Source organism: Podarcis gaigeae (genome assembly GCF_964106915.1).
Source record: "Podarcis gaigeae genome assembly, chromosome: 14".
Lineage (NCBI taxonomy): Eukaryota > Metazoa > Chordata > Lepidosauria > Squamata > Lacertidae > Podarcis > Podarcis gaigeae.
The window spans coordinates 9,396,659-9,421,371 of NC_139690.1; the positions used below are offsets into that span (position 1 = coordinate 9,396,659).

The 24,713-nt window shown below is 48.1% G+C and overlaps 1 protein-coding gene and 1 long non-coding RNA gene across 3 annotated transcripts in view; one reads left to right on the plus strand and one right to left on the minus strand.

Moving 5' to 3' along the window:
• Nucleotides 1-5,494, minus strand: LOC310831845. The gene is made up of 3 exons (XR_014558019.1): nt 5,484-5,494; nt 1,656-1,829; nt 1-670 (listed from the first exon to the last, which is right to left on the minus strand). It is a non-coding gene; the product is annotated as an uncharacterized lncRNA (long non-coding RNA).
• A 2,108-nt stretch (nt 5,495-7,602) lies between these two features.
• Nucleotides 7,603-24,713, plus strand: part of LOXL1 (lysyl oxidase like 1) — a 29,611-nt gene continuing 12,500 nt past the window's right edge. Inside the window, exon 1 of one of the 2 annotated variants that reach the window (XM_083712679.1) lies at nt 7,603-9,313. In XM_083712679.1, coding sequence (XP_083568805.1) covers nt 8,107-9,313 — 1,207 coding nt within the window. In that variant the 5' untranslated portion in view covers nt 7,603-8,106. The remainder of the gene's footprint in view (nt 9,314-24,713) is intronic. The other variant, XM_083712678.1, reaches the window with a different exon arrangement.

A 24,713-nucleotide genomic window follows, 5' to 3' on the forward strand; every position in this document is an offset into this window, starting at 1 on the left:
TGTGTCTTCTCCTCTTTATTATTATTTAAAGGACGTACATACTACTTTTGATCAGAAAAGGTCACATAGCAGTTTACAAAGAACGGCATGGAACAAAAGACAAGAAATGAAACACAGGGTGCCAAACAGAGGCGTAGAGGGCGTCTGCAGGGTTTTCCAATAGTGTCTCAAATATACGCGATGTCCCTTAAATGTGCGGGGCCTCGGAATGTGACCCCTGTGTAAATGGGGAGCTGCCTGGGTTCACACTTCTCTGAACTTTGCAGTGCTGTTCCCCAGCCAAGTAATGTGTAGAAAAAGGCATAACTAGGGTCAAGTGTGTATAAAGTGAAACTTTCAACAACCATCTGCTCAGGCTTGGGATATTTGGAATCACCCACTGAATGTCATAAGCTGTCTACATGCTTCCTTTCTTCTGTGTTTACTGAAATTGTGGTGATCCAGATGTTTACTGCTTTACTTTGAGTTTTATAATGTGCATGCCAGGAACAGGGGAAGTCACTTAATCTAGTTTTATATGGTTTTCTCTCTTCCTCCATTCCTTCTTTCTCCCTTTTCCATTTTGCTCTGCTCCTCTGCTGTCTTCTCAATGTCTTCTTTCTTTCTTTCTTTCTTTCTTTCTTTCTTTCTTTCTTTCTTTCTTTCTTTCTTTCTTGGTATGCTGTCCCTGCTAAAAATGCAACAAAATTTTATTTACCAAAAATGCTTATATTAGTGAAGATAATATACAATAAATGCATTATATTATATTCACTTGCAAAACATGTATATTAGGCAAAGTTGCATTTTAAAAGGTGTATATTGGATGCAATTCACACTAAATTAAAAATCAGATGTGGAACTGAACTTAAGATTGGAACAAATGAGCAACAGAAAAAAACCAAAATGGACTGATTTGCCTATTATTGAGAGCTGGACCATAAACAAGGTTGATCGCCGAAGAATTGATGCTTTTGAATTCTGGTGCTGGAGGAGACTCTTGAGAGTCCCATGGACTGCAAGAAGATCAAACCTATCCATTCTGAAGGAAATCAGCCCTGAGTGCTCACTGGAAGGACAGATCCTGAAGCTGAGGCTCCAATACTTTGGCCACCTCATGAGAAGATAAGACTCCCTGGAAAAGACCCTGATGTTGGGAAAGATGGAGGGCACAAGGAGAAGGGGACGACAGAGGACAAGATAGTTGGACAGTGTTCTCGAAGCTACCAGCATGAGTTTGACCAAACTGCGGGAGGCAGTGGAAGGCAGGAGTGCCTGGAGTGCTCTGGTCCATGGGGTCACGAAGACAAGAACAACAACAACAACAACAACTGCAGCTTAAACCTATTGACAGGTTTTGGGGTGCAAATTCAATCTTCTCATTTGGATCAAACCCTGTATATATATTTGTTTGTGTTTGTGTGTGTGTGTGTCAGATTGTTAGCCAACATAGCCAAGACCCCAGCTGTAAACGACAACATGAGCTAGAAAGAGAATTCCTCATTTAGCAATGGCACCCCAACCTTTTCCTCCCTCTCCCCACCTCCTCTGTTTGAAAATAGGCTCACCCGCAAACAAACAAAAAGGAGATAACTTTTCGTCTGTTGCAACATCGGGACTCATTTCCAAAGTGACAGAAAGCTGAGCCAAAGGTATCATTATGCTCAGCCATATACCTTAGCAGAGTGTTGACGACAGCTCCTGCCAAGTTCAAGTAGGCATCCATGGCGGGGAGGCCATTGTGTCTCTGAGAAGTAAACAACGGATAATGGATACCTTGCCCAAAGTCAGCTGAAAGGTAATCATTTCCGCATCCTTTGACTGGCAGGCAGATTGCTAGCTTCCATACCCTTTCACAAAAGGAAAGGGAGATATAATTAATCTATTTCTTCTTAACCAAGTTAGGCAACTCATCGTTTCCTCTCTGTGTGTGGAAGCCAGCTATTAGGAGAAGGAGAAGGAGGGTTGCACGCTCAGGGCACTTCAAACTAGTGTGCAAGCAGCAGACCTTCCCACAAAGGGCACTCATCCAACAGGACACTCACTTTCACAGATTCCCTGTTCAAATTCCCCTCCTGCTTGCTTGATATGTTATCGGGGCAGGCCCAGGATGAAACAAAGAAGTCCCACCCTGTCAAAGGCAGCCATTGCTTTCTCATCGATGGATCTTTCAACCAGCTGGACTAAACTGTTGGATTACGGCATTACCTAGTGCACCATCCTTTCCAACATGGTCAGTGTCCATCTTCGGAACCAAGGATGTTTTAGCACAGGCAGGGGAACGAGGGAGAATCCCAGGTCCCGGGAGCAGATGGGGACTTGCAAGCCTCTCTATCTGGCTCTTGGGACCCTCCCCAGGTCTTGCTTCATACTCACTTTCCCCCCCAAAAAAAAAAAATTGGGGAAGGGGTTTCCTCTGGGTGAAACACATCCTTGAACTCTGATGATGCCTTCTGCTTGAATGGATGGAGGATAGAGGTGTGAATGCATGTGCGTAGAAACCAGCCTGCTGTAGAAAGCTACAAATCACATTTAGGCCTCTACCCACTCTTGCCTCCTGCCTTACCCATCACTGTCATGTGACCTGCAGAAAGTTGCCCAGAAGGGAATATAGCTTTCAGGTTCAAAAGGTTTTTCCACCCCCAGGCTGTATATACACCAATCACTTTTCCATTATTATTTTTTTGTTGTTGTTGTTTAGTCGTTTAGTCGTGTCCGATTCTTCGTGACCCCATGGACCAGAGCACGCCAGGCACTCCAGTCTTCCACTGCCTCCCGCAGTTTGGTCAAACTCATGCTGGTAGCTTTGAGAACACTATCCAACCATCTCATCCTCTGTCATCCCCTTCTCCTTCTGCCCTCCATCTTTCCCAACATCAGGGTCTTTCCCAGGGAGTCTTCTCTTCTCATGAGGTGGCCAAAGTATTGGAGTCTCAGCTTCAGGATCTGTCCTTCCAGTGAGCACTCAGGGCTGATTTCCTTCAGAATTGATAGGTCTGATCTTCTTGCATTCCATGGGACTCTCAAGAGTCTCCTCCAGCACCATAATTCAAAGGCATCAATTCTTCAATGACTTCTTTATGGTCCAGCTCTCTCTTCCATACATCACTACTGGAAAAACCATAGCTTTAACTATACGGACCTTTGTCAGCAAGGTGATGTCTCTGCTTTTTAAGATGCTTTCTAGGTTTGTCATTGCTTTTCTCCTAAGAAGCAGGCATCTTTTAATTTTGTGACATCAAAGATTATTTACGCTGTTGAATTATCCTAATGCTGCCAGTGTTTTCAGCTGTACACAGTTATTTTCTGTATACCCAATTAACGTTTTCCAATCTTCTTTAAACACATTTCTTCTTGCTCTCTTATTCCACATGTTAACTCTGCAAGTTGCGCATATTTTGTCAACTTAAGCTGTTTATTCTTCTTTGGTTGGGACCTCGCTCGCTTTCCATTTAGGGGCTAATAAAACACGGCCCCAATTGTTGCATACATAAATAACATTTTCTGACACCTGGGGATTGCAGTCTGAGTTATCCCCAACAGAAAGGACTCGGGGGGGGGGGGGGCGGGTTGGGGGAAAAGTAATTTGAAACATTTTTTTCAATTCATTATAAATCATTTCCCAATACTCTTTTACCTTTCTACATGGCCACCACGTATGAAAGAATGTTCGCTCCACCTCTTTGCATTTCCAGCACTTATCTGGTTCAGTCTTGTAAATCTTAGCAAGCCTACTCAGTTAGAGACCACCTATGAATCGTTTTCAAATAGCTCTCCTGCAAAGAATAACATGCTGTAGATTTCAAGTCCACCCCAGGCCTTTGGTCTGATTCAGAAGGGCTCGTGGTGTTGTTGTTGTTGTTCCTATTGTTGTCATTGTTGTCATATTTATACTCCACCTTTCCCCCTGATAACTTACTTCACAGTGGCTTGGAGTCCTTCCTCCAGCACTTTGGACTCTACACATCACAGTCTGAAAGATCCAGCTCCCAAGAGGGAAATGTCCCATTTCTAAGAACCTCCTTGCTCACTCTCTTGGCTGAGTTTCTCCTGTCAGCAAAATTAGGTCAGCAAGCTGTCCGCATTCCTTAGGAACATAAGACGCTGCCTTACTCTGAGTCAGAACTTCGCCTGGGGAATGACACCACCCGCCACCCGGGAATGACACCACCCACCACCCCATGTTCGTCTTGCTCGGCAGACGACGCTTCACAGAACTATGATTCCCAGAGCAGATTAACATACAATCTCCCTTCCCAGGGAACAGGGGAATATGGCTCTCCTGGAAATTCTCAGCACCCTTAATAAACTGCATTTTCTTTGGAGGAAGCCATCAGTCTTTAAAGGGCTTTAAATGTAAGATGCAAATGCGGCCCTGAAAAAAGTGCCCATCTGTGATCTAAAGGAAAGACCATATTTATAGTAACTGTTTTGGATCTTAAGAGACCTATATTAGATCCTTCCTACTGCCACTAGCACATGGGTAGGCAAACTAAGGGCCGGGGGCCGAATCCGGCCCAATTGCCTTCTAAATCCAGCCCGCGGACGGTCCGGGAATCAGCATGTTTTTACATGAGTAGAATGTGTCCTTTTATTTAAAATGCATCTCTGGGTTATTTGTGGGGCCTGCCTGCTGTTTTTACATGAGTAGAATGTGTGCTTTTATTTAAAATGCATCTCTGTGGGGCATAGGAATTTGTTCATTTTTATTTTTATTTTCAAAATATAGTCCTGCCCTCCACAAGGTCTGAGGGACAGTGAACCGGCCCCCTGCTGAAAAAGTTTGCTGACCCCTGCATGTGGCCCCTGAAAACTTGCCCTGAAGGGAAAGCGGACCTTGGACCGAAGAAGGTTCTACATCCATGAATGGGAGATCTGGCTCACAAAATGATCTGCAGTACGAGACTAAGGGGCATTATAGTGTGCCCTTCTTTCCATCAGCTGGGGGGGGGAGTGCCTCAGAGGCAGGAGTTCTGCCTGCCTGCCGTCCCCAAACTTCAGGCTCACTTGCAGTCAACTGAGCCTTGTGTCCTGTGTAACTACATGGGGAGCCCGGCTGTTGAAAGAAAACGTTACAAGAGGATTTTGTATCTTTAAACTCTGACCGTGTTTTAATTTATTTTCCCCCTGCTGCTTCCAATTCTCAGCTTGAGCGCGGAGGAATGGGGCCAGCTCAAGCAAAGGGAAGAGGGAGATGTTTGGAGGCCAAATGGAGCGCATTTGGGAAGGCCTTGTCAGGCCACCGGTTTCCTAACACCCTGGAGTGGGTTGCTGGCAATGAGATCCTTCGGCCAAACAACAGCTCAGCGTTCAGGACCCCAAAGAACTTGGTGCCCTTGTGTGCTATTTTCCTGTTTATTCTCTCCCCCTCTCTCTTCCTCTCCTCCTCCTCTCTCTTCCCCCCTCTCCCCTTCCCCCCTTTCTCCCCTCAGGGATTGGAAATACCAGAGCTGATGTCACGAGCAGGCAGCACTCGCCAGAAATAAAATCTTGGATAAACTCACAGGCTCCAGCCAGTCCTTTTCAGTCCCTCTCTTTGCCATCTATATTCTCTTCCCCTCCCAGCGCCACTTCCTAACAAGATCTCAGCCTGAGCCAACCAACTTCCTCCCCACCCTCCCAGGAGGAAGAAATATATATTTTTTAAAATTGCATTAAGGCATTTCAAGCAGTTGGTCTTAGAGGGCAGATCCCAGACCAGAAACCAGTTTTCATGTCAGAGTGTATGGATAGGAGTCACCTTGGCTTTTGCTTGGTAGCTGTGGCCCAACAGGTTTGAATCAGGGTACAGCCCCCTGACATAAATCTGTACCAAATCTGCATATGCTAATTTATATATCTAGAGAGATGCATATTTAAGGCAATGGATGGTTGGAGATCTAACTGGCAATGTGCTTTGCAAAATGCCCAGCAGCTCTGCAAGCAAAGGCCACAACTTCACCATACATTTAAAGCCCTCTTATACCAGTCCGGGCTTCTCCAAAGAATCCTGGAAACTATATTTTATTAAAGGGGGGGGGTGTCCATTGTTAAGGGGCCACCACTGAGAAAGCCTCTCTTGTGCTTCCCAGGGAAACCTCTAGATCTTTAATGGTGGGCTCCCAAGAAGGACCCTTGAGCTAGATCTTTGTATATGGGAAAAATTATTTGACCAAAGATGACTGTTTAGATAAGTTACCCCCATGCTGTTCAGGCTTTGAACAAAAGGGGGTAGGTATCTAATCTTTCCTTCTCTCTTCCTGGCTCCTGTTGCTTGCAGCTCTTCAGCCTTGCCAAGTGATGCCTGTTACTACTGACCAAATGGCATGTGATGGAGGCATGAGCAGGGCATGGCTCATATAAACCCCAGTGTCATCACACATCCTCTGCGTGGGAATACATGTGGCCTGGGTGACTCAATTTCTTCAAGTGTGGTGCTGATAACACCAAGGCTATAGAAAACTCAAACTTTTATTTGGCTGGAAAGGAGCCTATTCTACAAGTGTCCTGCCCATCACTCTGCCCACTTCTGCCTCTGGTCCCACTGATCACCCCCATGTGGTTCCTGGAAGTTTCTCCATGAAGGAATGTGGCTCTTGGGCTGAAAAAATCTTCTCCATTCCAGCCTTTCCCAGTGCCTTGAGTGGTGATGGTGGTTTCCTGACAGAAGGAGGAAACTGGCGGTGCAATTCATTTCCTACTCAGACATTAAAGATTCAACAGCCTCTGTCAGGAAAGGGGAGGTCAATTGTGAATCTGGGCTCTTAGTAATAATGTTCAGGAACATCTGGGCCAATGCCAACCCTCCCAGATGAATATTCTATAAACAAGCCAGCTATGTCAACCCCTCAAATTCCCCTCAGGCTACAGCAGCATATTTATTGATGCCGGATTCATTCCTCCACGACGACTGATTTCCATAGTTTCCTCCATCCCCAAGGTACAATCTTCAAATTCAATTCGACGACCAAAAACACACACCTGGTTGCAATATTTCTTCTGTGCACAACTGGGTGGTTTCCATCCTGAGAAGTGTCAACGCACTAAGAATGTGATGCTTTCAAAGCTGGGATAAAATCATAGGCAGAGACTAACCTCTTGAGACCGTGGCCTACAAATAATGCACAGTTGTGAGGGCCCCATCCACATCCACCCAGGGCAGCATGGGACCCTGTTCCCTGTGATGCAATCCTAAACCCTTTCTGAAACTGCATCTACTCTATTCCATCTTTCAGGTTGCATGTGCCATTGCTCATCAGGGCAAAAAGGCTGGTGGAAGCTGGAGTTCACCAATGTCTGAATGACCACAGGTACGCCATGCCTGTCTGACACAGCAATGAATTTACCTCCACCCAAGAAAAAACCTTGAATACAAGAGTCAAATAAAGAGCAAAGTTTCCTTGCATGCTGGAAAAACCCACGCTCAGCTGTATTTTCTGGGTATGTTGCGTGTGTGCATGTACACATTCATTTTGCCCTTCTATCATGGCCTGGCAAAACATAAGGACATGTTTCAGTTGCTCTGTCTAGTTCTTTGGGGGTGTCCACTGTTATCCCTGAAGACGGAGTTTGCTTTGAAACATTCAACTGAAGCCGTTTGGTCGAGGTGCTTTGAGAGTGGGGGGTGGGGAAACACTGAGAAGCTAACAAAATAAAAGTGGGCGGCTTTTAGGACCCTGCATACCAGACACTCGCAAAAGAGTCCTGAAACTTCCCAGCATTTTTTCAGAGCCTGTTGCTTATTCATTCAGACCAGAAGCAAAGACATTCAGCCAAGAGTAAGCAGGATCATCTGGCGTCCCCTGCGATGGGCAAAGCAGCAACGTGAAGACGACGACCAAGAGCAAGTAATACGCAAGGAACAAAACTTTCCAGGCTCTCCTGAGTTCTCAAGAGACTCGTTCATCTTCCTCTCTCCCTTTCTCTTTCTCCTCCAACAAGCTCAACATGAAGCTTGCGGGAGACCCCTGGAGCAGCTTCAAACAAACAGGGAATGGACAGAGTTGAGACCAATTCACCTAAAGAAGAAGAGAAGGCAGCGGAGAAAGAGAAAGGGGACAAGCTGTTGCCACAGGCCCTCCAGGCTGCTCTTCCACAACTTCCTCCCGTCAAAAACACCCATTAAGGTCATTGATCCCTTTCATCACCATGGCACCTCTCAGCTTCTGGGACCTGTGGGCTTTGATGGGCTTTGGGGCTGTCCTGATGGTCCGGGGGCAACATCCACAAGGCAGCAACGTAGACGCCGGTCGATGGAGGCAGATGATCCAGTGGGAGAACAACGGCAGAGTGTACAGCCTCCTGAACTCAGGCTCCGAGTATGTCCCGGCCAGCCACACAAGGGCAGACAGCAGCGCAAGGGTCATGCTGGCTGACGCTGTCGCCAGCCAAGGCAGCAGAAGGGTCCCGGGGAACACCCGGCGGCAGGCTCCCACCTTGCCAGTCCGGGCAGGATCCGATACCATCCGGGGCCAGACACGGCATCCTTTTGGCTTCGGACAGGTCCCTGACAACTGGCGGGATGGGGCCACCGGGGACGGTCACTCCAACTCTCCACGTCCCTGGTCACCCACCTATCGGCAGCGTCAGGTGGGCTCCTCTTCCTCTTCTTCCTCCTTTGCACATTCCTCGTTTGGACAGCTCTACCCGCAGGCCTCTTACCCCCAGCCACAGCCGCCGTTTGCCAACCAATATGAGGCCTACGACCCGCAGGTCCCCCGTGCGTACGACGAGAGCTACACCTACTACCGCACCACGGGAACCGGAGGGGGTGCTGTCGCCGCAGCTGCAGCCAGCGCTGGGGTCGTCTACCCTTTCCAGCCCAGGGTGAGGTATGAGGAACATGCCGAGGAGCAGAACCCCTACAGAGCCCAAGGATACTACCCGGCGCAGGAAAGACCCTATGTCCCTGTGCCCCAACAGCTACAGCCCTCGGACGGCTTAGACCGAAGGTACTCGCACAGCCTCTACCATGACACTGGGACTAGCTATGACCAAAGTGTCCAGGACCCTTATGCCCAGAACCAGCAGTCTGTGGGGCAAGGGGTGCCTGTGGCAGACAACTTGCACATCAACTCGGGGTCCCCCGTGAGTGCTGGGACCAGGTATGGGAACGAGCCGTGGGCAGGGCAGTACCCTCCCTTTGGAGAGGCACCCGCAGAACCCTACGTCCCTCCCCGCAACGTGGAACCTCAGCCACCTTTCCGGCCCTTAGACCCCCATGGGGTGCCTAGGCCGGAGCCCTACCTTCCCATCCGGAACGCTGAGCCTCCCCAACAGATTCCAGACAGCCAAGGTGCAAACCAGGCCCGGGTCAGCGTGGGCAGCATCTACCGGCCCAATCAGAATGGACGGGGTGAGTCACGGACCCCAATGATTGGTGGGAGGGGTGCTGGGGAGGAGAGGAAGCAGTGGGTTGTGGGGTGATTCCTTTCTGTAGACCTCTAGGGACGAGGCAGTCCAAGAAAGAACCTTCAGCACCTTGTCTTAGCTTGAATCTCTCCTACTCTTCTTAAGAAGAACAGCTAGGAAATGCCATGTCTTCTGGTAAAGCTGCTTGAGCAATGATCTGCAAAGCTACTTGAGCTGCATATAGCTATAGGGTCCAGGAGAAGAAATTCTACTTGACACTGGGGCATATTTGTGCCATAGCTTCCTGAAAGTGTGAAACAGTTGTGTTGGTGTGCAGGGCCTTGCACATCTTCCCCTATGGAGGCTGTTCCATTGCCATTATCTTACTCATTTGCTGGTGGCTCCTGCCAAGTTAACCTAATCAGCTAATAGAAATCTCTTTAGATGACACCAAATTGGGCAAAAACAGGGATGGGAAACTGACGGACCTCTGGATATTGTTGGACTACAAGTTCCATCACCTGTGACAACCGGCCGTGCTGGCTGGGGTAAATGGGAATTGGAGTCCAACAACACCTGGAATGCCACAGGTTCTCTATCCCTGGGCAAAAGCAACTGATAGCTAATCGCTAATAATTTGTATGGGATTTGCATAGGGGAGAGTACCGTCTAGAACAGGCACCCCCAAACTTGGCCCTCCAGATGTTTTGGGACTACAACTCCCATCATCCCTAGCTAACAGGACCAGTGGTCAGGGATGATGGGAATTGTAGTCCCAAAATTTGGAGAGACAATTTGGGCAAACAGAATACTATGGGTAAGACCAGGGGAAAGCAAACGTTGTGTCTTCCAAATGTTTAGACAACTCCCATCAGCCTCAACTATCATTGCCATCACAGATGATGGGAGTTTTAGTCTACAAAATTTGCAGGGGATATTGGCTACCCCTGGTTCATAAGATCAGAAACAAGCCACAAGTGCAGGAACACTTTTCCTACTCGCTTCATTTCTGATGTGTGACTTCCCTTGCACTTTCCTGTTTCGCATTAGCTGCAGTTTTCAGTTTCCAACATCCAAACCGAGAAAACACATTTGCTATTGCTAGGATTGCTGTTTATTTCTTTCATAACTATTTCTACTTGCGTGGTGGTTGTTTTTTTAAAAAACAACCCTCAAAGTGGTTTACAAAGAGAATAAGACAATAACACGATCAGCATAACGTATATCAGAATATAAAATTATCAGCAACTATTTAAAACATTAAAAAATGGTAATAAAATAATAACAGATTAAAGCATGCATAGGCATTCCATATGCCTGGGTAGGCTTGTCTGAACACAAAAAATGTTTTTAGCAGGTGCTGAAAGGCGCATAGCGAAGACGCCTGTCTGATGCTGTGGGGAATGTGCCAGAAATTCAACAGGCATAGCTTTCCCCTGTACTGGGTATAGGGAGGGGGGCAGATAAGATGCCGTTTTTAATCTTGCCCTGCCTGTCAACCAACTGGCTGGACAGGGTTAGGGAACCTCAGGCCTGGGGGACCAAATGAGGCCAGGTGAGCTTCTCTGTTTGGCCCCTGGGATGCTCCCCAGGCCACACATCCACACACCTGAGCCGCACACCTGAGTCTCACCCATCACCTGCCCTGCTTTGCACCTTGCTTGAGCATTTCTGCCTGGCTGGAGCATCTCCTTGAAACTTCGACCATGCTACTTGTTTGCCCAGATGGAGGGTAGAGAGGGGTGGGTGAGTGTGAAGAAACTGGCCTGCCCTAAAAAGGTAAGATTTGCCTGGATTGCTCTGTCCACTTTTGCCTCTGTCCCACTAGAGATGGGGGAGAAATCAGATTCAGTTCACGTTTAAAGCCAATTTATCAAACTGGCACTTTCGAGACCTGAAGCACAGCCCTCTTTCAAAATCAGCAGTGCTCCACATTTTGCAATGCGGTTCTGCAGCCCAAAGTTTACAAAAATGCACACTCTATCAGGGTGGAAATGTGCATAAAATAAATATATCAGTGAGAGTCACAGACAAAAGACACTGTGTTAGGTTGTATTACATTCCTCAGAATGCAAGCAAAAAGTGTGTTCACTGGGGGAAATCTGCACAAAAAGTCGGGAGAATTTTCAGGAGGATTTACAGAAGTTGTTGCAGAAATCTGGAGAAGTGGAAAAATGAGAAACAGAGAGAGAGCCAAAACGGACTGATCCTTCCATTCCTAGTCTCCACCTACAACTGATAAGTGACCCCCCCAATTAAAAAGTTGCCCAGAAGGGAAGGTGACCCTAGGGTTTAAAAAGCTTCTCCAACCGACTTGTGAAGAATAAAGAAGGCTAAGACCCTTAGCACTATAACACACACTAACTCTCTCTCTCTCTCACACACACACACACAAACATAAAATCCACCCTTCTCCCTTTCCTGGCCACAAAGAAGGCAGTTTCTGCACGAGCTGTAGAGGAAAATGAGGGCAAAATGGGGCTCATCACCCTGGGAAAATAGCCCATCTAGGAAAAGGAAAACGCTGATCCTAAAACTCTGCTGCCTTGTGGCTATACTCATTCCATCTTTGGAAGGAGAAAAGATTAAGGCGTAAACCCAACACAAATTCAGAGTGGAGTCCCTAAGCAGTGGTGGAGCTTCATGCTCCGGCACCGGAGGGGGCAGAGAGCAGGCGGGGGCAGGGCTGGCACGCGTCCTGGGGGCATGGCACACCACCCACAGGGGTGTGGTGTGTATCCTGGGGGCATGACACGCCACCCACAGGGGCGTGGTGTGCGTCCTGGGGGCGTGGCACACCGCCTGCGGGACGTGGTGCCCAGCACAGATGGGGGGACAGCCAAGATGGCACCCCACCCGGATCATGCTGCCGGGGGCAGTACGTTCCCCCCGCACTCCTCTTCCTCCGCCAGTGTCCCTAAGGCAGTTGGACGGCAACTTGTACACCTCCTTTCGGCAACTCCTGCAGCCCAGCTAATGTCAAACGTCTCGCTCTGCTTCTCTTTGGATCACATCAGCCTATTGTTGGAGTCAATATATCCCTGAATGTCCTGTTGCTAGCATGGGCATAGTCAGGATTTGCGGGGGGGAGAGAACCGATGTGATTGGTCAGTTAGTTAAGTATTTCTATGGTTTTACTTGATTTTGAGGGTGGGCAGCTGCCGCCCCCTCCCCCTTGGCTACGCTCATGGTTGCCAGGAGTCACAAATGGAGGGTGTGCTTTTTCGCTTAGCTCCTGCTTGCAGACTTCCCATAGGCTTTTGGTTTGCCACTGTGAGAACAGGACTCTTGTCCGGATGGGTCCAGCAGGGCTTTTCTTGTGTCCCTGATTTCTTAGCTCTGCAAAGCCAGCACCAATTACTTGTTCTACAGGGGAATGTGCAAAGAACATGTGCCTACAGCCTGAGGCTGTGCCTGAAGATCTGTGGGTTGTGGTAGTGATCTGCCCTTCACCATCTTGCATGTGGTCTATTCATTTCCTCTGCAATAACTCCATCCTCTGCTTCTTTAAAAGCCAAGAGGGTGATGTTTCTCTGGTTTCTTAAAGATATAGTAGGAAACCAGGGTTGTCCTACAGTGTATTATTATCAGTTGGAAGCACAGTAGCTGCAGCTTGCAAAATGTCAGGCACTGCATGATGACTTACAGCACAAATGTATATAGCTTATTCAAAAGTGAGGCCCACTATGTTCCATGGGACTTATTCCCAGGAAAGTGTGCATAGAAGGCTGTTTTGCAGCTGTAGAGTTTGCATGCATTGTTGTTGTTTAGTTGTTTAGTCGTGTCTGACTCTTCGTGACCCCATGGACTAGAGCATGCCAGGCACTTCTGTCTTCCACTGCCTCCTGCAGTTTGGTAAAACTCATGCTGGTAGCTTCAAGAACACTGTCCAACCATCTCATCCTCTGTCGTCCCCTTCTCCTTGTGCGCTCCATCTTTCCCAACATCAGGGTCTTTTCCAGGGAGTCTTCTCTTCTCATGAGGTAGCCAAGGTATTGGAGCCTCAGCTTCACGATCTGTCCTTCCAGTGAACACTCAGGGCTGATTTCCTTAAGAATGGATAGGTTTGTTCTTCTTGCAGTCCATGGGACTCTCAAGAGTCTCCTCCAGCACCATAATTCAAAAGCATCAATCCTTCGGCGATCAGCCTTCTTTATGGTCCAGCTCTCACTTCCATACATCACTACTGGGAAAACCATAGCTTTTACTTCCAGTTGCTGTTGAACCAAAACACCCAACAGACCTAGCCAGTTTGACTAATAGTCAGGGATGATGGGAGCTGTAGTCTGGGAACATCTGGAGGGCCGCAGGTTCCTCATCCCTGCGTTTACCCATGCACCCAGTCAAATTCACCCTTATCTGGAACAAGTCCCATGGGATACAATGGGGCTTACATCTCAGTAGACATGTAGATGATTGCACCATTAACCGCTTGAGACCAGAGCTGGACTTTGGACATTGACAGCTATAGCTAACAAAATTGAACAAGTACCTTGGAAGGCCCCAGGTTTACCAGAACAGGCTTGTTACTTCTGAACCCGAGAGAATTCCTTTCACGGTGCAACAAAACCATGCCAGAACTATGCTTGAGTAATGGCAGGGCCAGCCTTTGGCTCTCTTTTTCTCTCCCAAGGCCTGGTGCCTCCTGATTAGATAACCCCTAGCACCGGAGTCACAAACTGTCTCTCAGACTGGTGGGAAATCCCAGCGGTCCATGAGGATGCCAAGCTCCGAGCATGTTCCTGAGATTAGACCTCCTCCTTGGAGTGCACTCCACGTTTCGTGCAAGCAAGAGTGAACAAAAGGCTAATTTCATTAGCTTGACCTCATCTGATTTGGGCCTGGCTCCAAGAGCTCTAGAGGCTAAAGGGAGCCATGAGTGTGAATATCCTTGTCAGCTCTCTCTGACATATGTTAGCTTCTCTAAAATAAAAACAAACTCCTACTTTACTCCCCTTCGTTCCACTGGTACTGCCCTTTGCACTCTCCTCCCTATATTAGCTCACACCAGTTAGGGATGATGCAAACCTTTCTCTTCAATCAAGCCCTGAGGAGAATTCAGCTGTTTAGCAGAATTCAGATTACAGGATGTGAAGCCAGGTCTGTCTTCAATGAGTCGCATTCCTGAATGCCCCTGGATTTTATTTATTTGTTATCAATTAACTGAGTACAGTTAATTGACGCAGGTGGCGCTGTGGGTTAAAGCCTCAGCGCCTAGGACTTGCCGATCGAAAGGTCGGCGGTTCGAATCCCTGCGGCGGGGTGCGCTCCCGCTGCTCGGTCCCAGCGCCTGCCAACCTAGCAGTTCGAAAGCACCTCCGGGTGCAAGTAGATAAATAGGGACCGCTTACCAGCGGGAAGGTAAACGGCGTTTCCGTGTGCGGCTCTGGCTCGCCAGAGCAGCGATGTCACGCTGGCCACGTGACCCAGAAGTGTCTCCGGACAGCGCTGGCCCCTGGCCTCTTGAGTGAGATGGGCGCACAACCCCAGAGTCTGTCAAGACTGGCCCGTACGGGCAGGGGTACCTTTACCTTTTTAACTGAGTACAGTGGTACCTTGGTTTACAAACTTAAGCTGTTCCGGAAGTCCATTCTTAAACCAAAGCGTTCTTAAACCAAGCCTTGCTTTCCCATAGCAGCGGGGGACTCAATTTACAAATGAAGCACACTCAACAGGAAGCAAAACATGTTCTGCTTCCAAGGCAAAGTTCACAAACCGAAACACCTACTTCCGGGTTTGCAGCGTTCTTAATCCAAGTCGTTCATAAACTAAGCTGTTCTTAAACCAAGGTGACACTGTACCGTTATCAGACATCTCATCACCAAGCTTCTCTGGACATGGAACCATTTGTTATAAACAGACCCAAATATAAAACATTGACAGATCACTGCTCAGAAACCCAGCCTTTGTCAAACCAGAGCTGAGCAGAGTTCATTCCATTGCAGCCTGATTCAGCAGGGCTTTTCTTATGTCCTGAACTTATGGGACTTTCTTAGCCCTAATAATGCAATGCAAAGAGTCCTAAAACATTAATGCAGAGCTAAAACACAGCATACAGCAGAGTTGTGCAGCCTGTGGCCCTCCAAAAGTTGCTGGACCACAATTCCCATCATCCCTGATCATTGGCCATGCTGTCTGGGGCTGATAGGTGGTAGCTCAGTCGGTAAAGCATGAGACTCTTAATCTCTGGGTTGAGGGTTCAAGTCCCATGTTGGGCAAAAGATTCCTACATTGCAGCGGGTTGGATTAGATCAGGGGTCAGCAAGGTTTATCTTGCCTGGGCCAGATCAGTCCCACAGAGATCCCTCTGTGGGCCGGATTGCGGGCATGCGTGAGTTTGTGCATGTGATGGCCTGGGACTCGGGCTTGGAACTGGAGGAGTCTCGGTCTGCACCAGATCCTCTGCCTCAGGTGGCATCTGAACCAAGTCTGGGGCCTGATCCTGAAGAGCTCCAGTCTGCAGAGGTTCCCCTGCAGCAAGCACCAGCTGGGCTGAGTCAGGGGCCTGAGCCTGCGCTGGCTCCAGGTGCAGGGATTACCTCGTTGCCCTCTGCTGGGCAATCACGTGCAGCTGCTCCACTACCAGTTGGGTCAGGAGAGACTGAGGTGGCCTCTGGGTCTATTAACCCACCGACATCTCCCGAGCTGCAGAGACTCAGGTCTGAGAGAAAGAGAGTGTACTGGACCCTGGCCGTGTTGCTCGGGTTAACCCCCAGGCCCAGCACAGTGCGCCCGCAATTCTCAGTGCGCCGCAGAAGTGAGTCCCCGCGCAGCGCACAAGCAGGCAACTTGGTTCGGGGGCAGCTCGGGGGCTGGTCAAATGCCCTCCGCAGGCCGCTTCCGGCCCATGGGCCTTAGGTTGCTAATGCCTGGATTAGATGATCCTCAGTGACTCTTCCAACTCTACAATTCTATGATTCTGTGAACATCCGGAAGGCTACATATTCTCCTTCCCTGTCCTAAAACCTCAGCAAGAAGCAGAGATTACTTTCCTAATATAAATGTCCTTCTTCTTTTTTTAAGCCTGGGGTTTTTCTTTTAAAACTCTGTTTAATGTACACACTAGGCAAGTCTCCCTGAGAAGAGTGTTCTACAGTCAGGGAGCCAATACTGAAAAGGCCGTAAGGATATGTAACCAAGGTGCCAGGTGAGCCTCCCTGGGGAGGGCATTCCACAAGCAGGGAGCCAGCACAGAAAAGGCCCATTCTCATAACGCAACCCTCCAGGCCACTTGTGGAGGAAGCACATGAAGAAGGGCCTCTCATGATCATCTCAGGGCTGGTTCCTATGGTGAGAGGCAGTCCTTGAGTATTGTGGTCCTGAACCATTCCTCCTGTTCTGAACCTATAGGCACAAACGTCTCTGCCTCTCCCCTTTTTCTTTCTTTTTTTCTTGGTGGGTGGTGCCTGCTGGAACTGGTGAGACAGAAGACAGGAAGTCCAACAGGAGGTGGCACCAGAGCCAATGACACACAGAGTCAATGAATTCTAGTTTTGTTCCTGTCCTCCTCCTCCTCCCTGCTGAAGTCTACAGAGTCAACACGGAGGCTAAGGAGCAGGAAGCTGACAGTCACCCCCAGGACTGGATGTTGTTAGGATTCTGCCAGCAGTTCCCGGCTGGTTGCCCAGAAAAGTATAATTTATTCAATAATTACAGAGAGAGGCTCTAGAACCCAGCCTCCTGGATAACGGCGCTGTCCCGAGTGATGGGACAGCGCCTCATTCGTCACTTCTATGGGTGTTGCTATGTTCCCTCTGTCTTTGAGCTCTTTACTCTCCTACTTTCAAGGCTCACCGGGCTCTAGGAGAGGGTGAATCTGGAATGATTTCTAAAGGCACAGTGTCCATCAGCTGCCGCTCTGCCTATGTCCCATCCTCCTCCTCCTCTCCCATTATTTCCCATCTTTTCCCCTCATCTGCCTCTGAGCTGTGACCTCCGCAAACTCTCTGCAAACTGTCTTCCTCTTCGTCCTCCCGGGAGGGATCAGGCTGGAGAGGCAGTCTCCACCATTCCTCCTATGCCCTGTCCCTGAATAATAATAATAATAATAATAATAATAATAATAATAATAATATGTATACCCCTCCCATCTGGCTGGGCATCCCCAGATGTACATCAAAGGCAGGCTGAGGTTGATGGGGCAGGACCCTGTGTTCAGTGGTGGGTCAGCCTGGGTGGGTTAGTAGGGGGTGTGGACCTACAGCCCTCAGCCTAGTTTCTGGCAGCCTGAATCTTAAGCACTCCATAGACAAGGAGGCAAATACAGTGGTACCTCGGGTTACAGACACTTCAGGTTACAGACTCCGCTAACCCAGAAATTATACCTCGGGTTAAGAACTTTGCTTCAGGATGAGAACAGAAATCACGCAGCGGCAGCAGGAGGCCCTATTAGCTAAAGTGGTGCTTCAGGTTAAGAACAGTTTCAGGTTAAGAACGGACCTCCAGAACGAATTAAGTTCTTAACCCCGAGGTACCACTGTAGGAGGGAGAGGGCTTTACAATCCAGCAACGTTGCAAACCCTGCCCATTTTTTACTCTGGAACCACCCACTGCCAGCATGCAGTCTTCAATAGAAAACAGAGAGCGGGGCTGGGGGGTGAGCAGTGCTGGACAGAGGTGGGGGGGAGAATAAAGTTTCCCCACCCCCTGTTCATCGTGTGCCAGGTCGTATCAAAACAAGCTGAGACGTCTTGCCAAAGAGTTTAGGAACCATGGAGAAAGCAAACAAACAAACAATGGAACTTTTGAGGCTATGAAAAGAAAAAGTTATTAAATGCAACCTTACGAAGCAATAGGGGAAATCTGCCCATCTTGAAAGGCTTATACGGGAGACAGCAAACAGGAAGCAAGACCAGGACACAATTGTTTCTCCCTGACAGGGACGGAACAGCAGCAGGAAACTCCTGACTCCACCCAGAAATAACTACGTCTAGGGCCACCTAGTGGCTAAGCTATATAACAACAGTATCCACACGCCGCTCCTTTCATTTGCAATGTTCCTTCATTCAAACCTTAAAAGCACAGGAAGCTCAAACCAGCCAGGACATACATTTGATGTTTCTTCCACATTCTCTTGCACGTTGGTAACATTCAATAGCCCGAGAGTCAAAAACATTCAGTGTTTTGCCATGAGAAGCATCATTTTATTTGTTTAATAGGATTATTGAATATTAAAAAATGTGAAAGCATTTTTTAGCAGAATCTCCTCACCAAGTAGCAAACATAGGATGCAGCAGCAAACCAAATTATAATCTCCAAATGTCTAAACATCAAATTGGGTAACACAGAGGGGGAAAACCAACAATCTGGCCAGCACAATTAAAAGCACTGCTTAAAATCACTTCATAAAACTGTAAACATGTTGACTGGTACCCATTGAGACTGGTAGAGCAGAAGACAGGGAGCCCTCCAGTTGGTGGCGCCAGAGCCAATGACAGGCAGAGACAACTAATTCTAATTTGGTCCATTTCCTCCTTCCTACTGAGATCTAGGAGGCCAAAGAGGAGGAAGTTAACAGGCAGGGCAACCCCTGGACCGGCTGTAAGTAAGAAGGCAGGCAGGTAGGGCCTGGCTGAGGGCAAAGTGAAGTTGGTGAAGCAGTGTCCCATTTTCTGCTAATGGACCAGCCTCTACTGCACGACAGATGAAAAATTGTAGGTGACAGCTGAGGAAGTATTAGTATTAGTATTAGTATTAGTATTAGTATTAGTATTAGTATTAGTATTATTAGTATTAGTATACCCCACCCATCTAGCTGGGTTTTCCCAGCAACTCTGGGCAGCTTACAGCACCTATAAAACATAGTAAAACATTAAAAACTTCACAATACAGGGCTGCCTTCAGATGTCTTCTAAAATTTAGATAGTTGTTTATTTCCTTGACATCTGAAAGGAGGGTGTTCCACAGGGCGGGTGCCACTACCAAGAAGGCCCTCTGCCTGGTTCCCTGTAACTTCGCTTCTCACAGTGGGGGAACAGTCAGAAGACCCTCAGAGGAGGACCTCAGTATATGGGCAGAACGATGGGGGTGGAGACGCTCCTTCAGGTATACTGGGCAGAGGCCAGAATGGGCTTGATGTTTATCTATCCCTCCATACATTAATTATCCCCAGAACTGTCATCTGTGCAGGGCTCTAATCAGTCCATGCATACTTCAAACAAATTCCTAACAACATATTAAAACCAGCACCATTATGGCAATTCAGCTCTCAGAGCTAATCTACAGATCAAAGTTGCTGTTGCTGCTTTTTTTTGTCCTTCTACTGTGGTTGCATTTTTCTTTAAAGTTTTTCTCTTCCTTGTGTCCATTAACTGGCCAGTGAGGAGCTGAACTCTTGCAAGGAGCTCCTGATTGATGTAGCAAGTTAGCTCTTGCAAAGCTGATCTTAATTCTGTAAGCCTGCAGGAACAGCTTTCTCGGAAAAACAAAAAGAGAAACACCACAAAGCCACAGGGACAGTGGATCAGATCGAAAGCAACCTAAAACCTAGACCAGGCCCTGCAGTGGTAATCTACCATTTTAAAAGAAAACACTTGCCTTCTATATTCAAGCCTGACCCAATGACCAACAGAGGCATTTTGCTTGAAACTGCCTGCCTTCTCCTCTGCAGCCTCCACATGTCTCTGATTAGATTTATTTTCATTTTATTTCCGTATATGTACGAGGATCACTTAGCAACAGCTTGGCTTTGCATATTTGTCTTGGATTCCCACCGGGATTTTGATTCACCGCGTGGGCGTTGGGGTGGTTTTTGTGTGCCCCCCCCTCTTTTTCCCATTTGCAAGTTGGTCTGAATCTCAGACCCTAGGATACTGGCAGCAAGATAACCAGGTCCCTACATTCCTCCCCTGTTCCCCAGGTGCTCACTTAAAGTGGATGGCGATTCCTTGGGTTTCTGCTGAGAGGTAACACCAAGGTCCTGACCCAGGGTGCCCTGAAAGATTCCTTGACAGTTTTTGCAGGCGGGAGAGGGAGAATCTGCGTCTCTTGGACGCTTTTCCATCTGAGTAATTCGTTTCTGGCTTATCGGAAATTCCCCGGGCAGTTCCAATTACCGAACTTCTTCTCCTATAAACAATATTTGCAAAGCACTGCTAACACAGAAGAGGTGTCCATTCCACTTAAGAAGGGGCTGAGCTCAACATGCCCAGATGTTCCCAGGCTGTATAGGAAACCCAACAGTGCCCAAGCCTCATTAAGTGAGCCCAGAGAAACTGGCTTTTAGGCCCTCTTCCCACAAAAAAGCCTCCCCTGTCTTGAAAGAGTATCAGAAACTGCCTTATAAAGGCACACACACCATAAATTTAAAGCCCATCTAAAGCACATGCATTCCGCTAGAGAATCTCAGGAACAGCAGTTTATCCCTCGCAGAGCTACAATTCCCAGCACCCTTAGCAAACAGCAATCCCCAGGGCTTTGGGGGGGGGGGAGTCATGTGCTTTGAACATATGGTGTTTGCACAGGGAGAGTCTGACAACTGGTCCGTGTAGCATAGTAAGATTTATTCCAATGCAAATCACCCTGTGCAAGTTAGCCTAATTAGTCTAAATTAGCCTAATTTCCCAGAAAAAAATCTACATATCCTTCCCTCCCACCCCGAAAACCCACATCACTGGTCTTCCTTCTTCCAGATCCACCGACTCCAGTCCATTCCTACCTGCTCCCAGTTTCCCATTTCCCCCCAAAATCAACAGTCGACATTAGAGGAAGCACCGTGGTTCAATGGCAGAGAATCTGCTTTGCATGCAGAAGGTCCCAGGTTCCATTCCTGGCAGGTAGGGCTGGGAGAGAGCCTTTCCTGAAAGCCCAGACAATACAATGGACCAATGGTCTATATATAAGGCATCTTCTTGTGCTCCTGTGTGGCAACTGCCCATGCTCAGTCTTTGTTAGGCTGCTTTTGCAGGTTCCCCCAAAAGCAGTACTCCTGAAAACCTTTGGGAACCCCCAACCGATGGGCATGGTTGGTGCAGTTTTCACTGTTTTAACTGAGTACCCTCTGGGCTTTTAAATTAGCAGAAGAGAGGCTATGTCAGTGTACCATACAGTAGGTGGAATACAGCCTATAGCAGGGTGAAATAGCAAACCAGGGCATGTTGTTGGATCCTTCCTTCAAGACCACGGTTGTTATATAAGCACATTTTCACCTGTAACACGTTGGGGGTCCTGGTTGCTACCAAGCTGTCAAAGCAAAAACAGGAACTGATGGCTCCAGTACCAATCCAGGAAGAATGCAGGGCATTCAGATATCATGCATGCTGCAAAGGAATCCAGCTTTCTCCTGCCTTCTGTTTCTAACCAGTTATTACAGGAATGGGAAACCAGAGGTTATGCCTTGGCCCCTGAATGGTTTCTCAAAAGTTTTGAATCATCTAGCTCAGTACTGCGACATAGATGGCGCTGTGGTCTAAACCACTGAGCCTCTTGGGTTTGCCGATTGGAAGGTCAGAGGATCAAATCCCTATGACGGGGTGACCTCCTGTTGCTCAGTCCCAGCTCCTGCCAACCTAGCAGTTTGAAAGCATGCCAGTGCAAGTAGATAAATAGGTATCACTATGGCAGGAAGGTAAATGGCGTTTCCGTGCACTCTGGCTTCCGTCACAGTGTTCCGTTGCGCCAGAAGCGGTTTAGTCATGCTGACCACATGAACCAGAAAGCTGTCTGTGGACAAACGCTGGCTCCCTCAGCCTGAAAGTGAGATGAGCGTCACAACCCCACAGTTGCCTTTGACTGGACTGAACTGTCCAGGGGTCCTTTATCCTTTTGTTTCCCTTTTTTCTACACTGACTGCCAGTAGCTCTCTGGGAGAAATAAGAATGCCCTTGCACATCCACTTCCTTATAAATATATGTCGCTTGTAGTCCGATGCCAACCATTTGTTCTGCAGGTGGATATGGGCACTGTACCCCATCATGTGCAGACCACTGCTGAATGTGAAGATCTGCAGGGTGGGGCACCAATCCAGGGATGGGCAACCTTTGCATTGCCCAAGTTGTTGCTGGACTCATCAGCCTTGACCATTGGCTGTGCAACATCTGGAGAGCCAGCAACATCTGGAGAGCCATAGCTTCCTCATCCCTGAGTTATTACAAATAAGGGGAGTGTGTGTGTGTGTATATATATATGCATGATGACAAATCTCTCCCCACCCCCACCCTCTTAATGCATGTATGCATGCATCACTGAGTCATAAAGATCCCTTCTCCTTAAACACCGACAATCAGCTCAAGGAATTGGGGGGGGGGGGCGAGTCTCACGTTTCACTTTTTAAGAAGGGAATAGCTCAGTTAAAGAAACTGTTTCCCTTCCCCTCCACAACACCTCCCCCCCCCCCCATCTTCTCTTAATGTGAGAATCCCTTGGGGATTACATCAGCAGAAATGACTAAGCATAGAGGCAGGAAACGAGAGCCAATGTGGTGATGTGATTCCTCCGGGGAGAACAGCCCATGAAACAAGAAAGCATTGTTCTTTTTCACTCTAAGTAAAAATAAAAAAATGAAAAATGAAATCAGGGGCCAATGGTGCTCCCATTAAAATCTGGATCAGAGGAGAGCAGGCTTTCCCCTTGAACAGTCAGCATTCGTTTTCAATCAGAATCTCCATGGCCCATTAGCAGGTTTCACATTTTACACAGCAAGAGTACATCAAGAAAGGACATTGGACAAAAGCCTGGGGACCCCCCCCCCAGCACAATGAGCTGCTGAGGGGTGGGGGACAACCACAACAGAGCTGGCTCGGCCCACACATGATCAGCTTAAGAGGTAGGTGTTGGAGACAAGATCATTACAACCAGAGTTTAAGGTCGTGTGCACATTGCTGCTTACCCTGACTCCAGCATGCTCCCACTGCTAGGGGCAAGTGGCGTTAGCCACGATCCATAGGTATCCCATAGGTTTTTGAGAAATACTCCTGTTTGATGCACTTTCCTACGAGCCAGCTTCCATCTGATTTGAAAGCAGAAGCTGCCGTTAAGTTGAGGTGTGTACATTTCAGGCAGCCATTGAGCGTGCTCAGATGACAGCTTCAGGGAATAGGGAAACACATCAGGAACGGGCATCAGAATATGACTTGAAGCACTGCAAAGCAAAACCTCGCAAACCACTGGTATGAGCATAGCCCAGAGTCACCAGTGGGATGTCTTCACACTACTGGCAAAAACCGCAGGACCCTCCGTTGTGCGCCTCTGAGGGCATTTCCAGGTGACATGCTCATCGAGCATTCAACCTAAGGTTAAATGATGTTGTCTATTTAACGAACATTCACTTCAATTTGTTTGCGGGGCAGTCAGATGACATCTCAAAGCAAGTGTTATCCCACACATTCCATCAGATTTTCCCCATCACTTTCCTTACAGCAAAAAGCCCAATGCTTTTGAGGGAGTGGGAGAGAGAGAAGGGTTTTTTCCCCCCAAGAGCATCCAATCAGCTTCAGTTGCATGGCCTGGATTCATTTGGTTGAAAATAACCATGGTCTGGAAGCACCCAATATCAGTAAATCTCCTATGAATATAGGGCTGGGCCAAAATGGCCCCCTCAGTGTGGTGGCCCCCTTTGCAGACTGAGACATTGGGTGGGGGATTTTCAGGGGTAATAACAACAATATTCAAGGCAGGGAGGGGAAATTTCTCACGAGCTTTTATTAGTGGTCATCTCCCCAGCCCTACCTTCCCAAATTCCCATGTTTTGAGGGTTATGCTCAGGGTTGGCATCAGTGAGAGGCCACAATCCAATGTCCACAATCTTGCAGGGCATTCTGCCAACCCTTGGAGCCTGCTGCTTGGGCTGCTGCTCTTAACTTGATGTCATTGCCTGTTCACTTGAGGCTTGTTCACACATTACACCAAACACGGGTCAACACCGTCCATGTGTTTTTGAGGACGTTTAAACAGAAATAGAGTAGATCTCACCATACCAGGAAGAAGGCTTTGTCCAGGTGGAGTAGGTGGACTAGGTGATAAGGCCTCTGAGGTCCCCACTTGCCCTTCTTGTGGTTCCTTCTCTTCAAGCCACACATGAGCAGAGAGAGCCCTTGGGCAGAGGACTCCTTCAAACAGGGGCCTGTCATCTCACAATCCTCTAACCTTAGAGAGAATGGTGACAGTAGGACCCATGGCCACCCTGAGCTTACAGGGGGCAAAATCACCACAGATGCTCTGAATGGGGCCAGCCTAGCAAAATGAAAACACTCGATTTAATCAACTCCAGAAGAACAGCCAAGTGGTCTTGGACAAGGTACGTTTTTTATTTGCCAACACACACAAAATAAACTAAAAAAGGGTCAGGCTTAGACAGGCAGGCTCTTTAGCTAAAAATGAAAGCTGTCTTCTGCTTTGAAATTTTTCATAAGTCCATCTTTGGCTGGTTGCTCTTGCACAGGGGTAGGCAACCTAAGGCCCATGGGTCA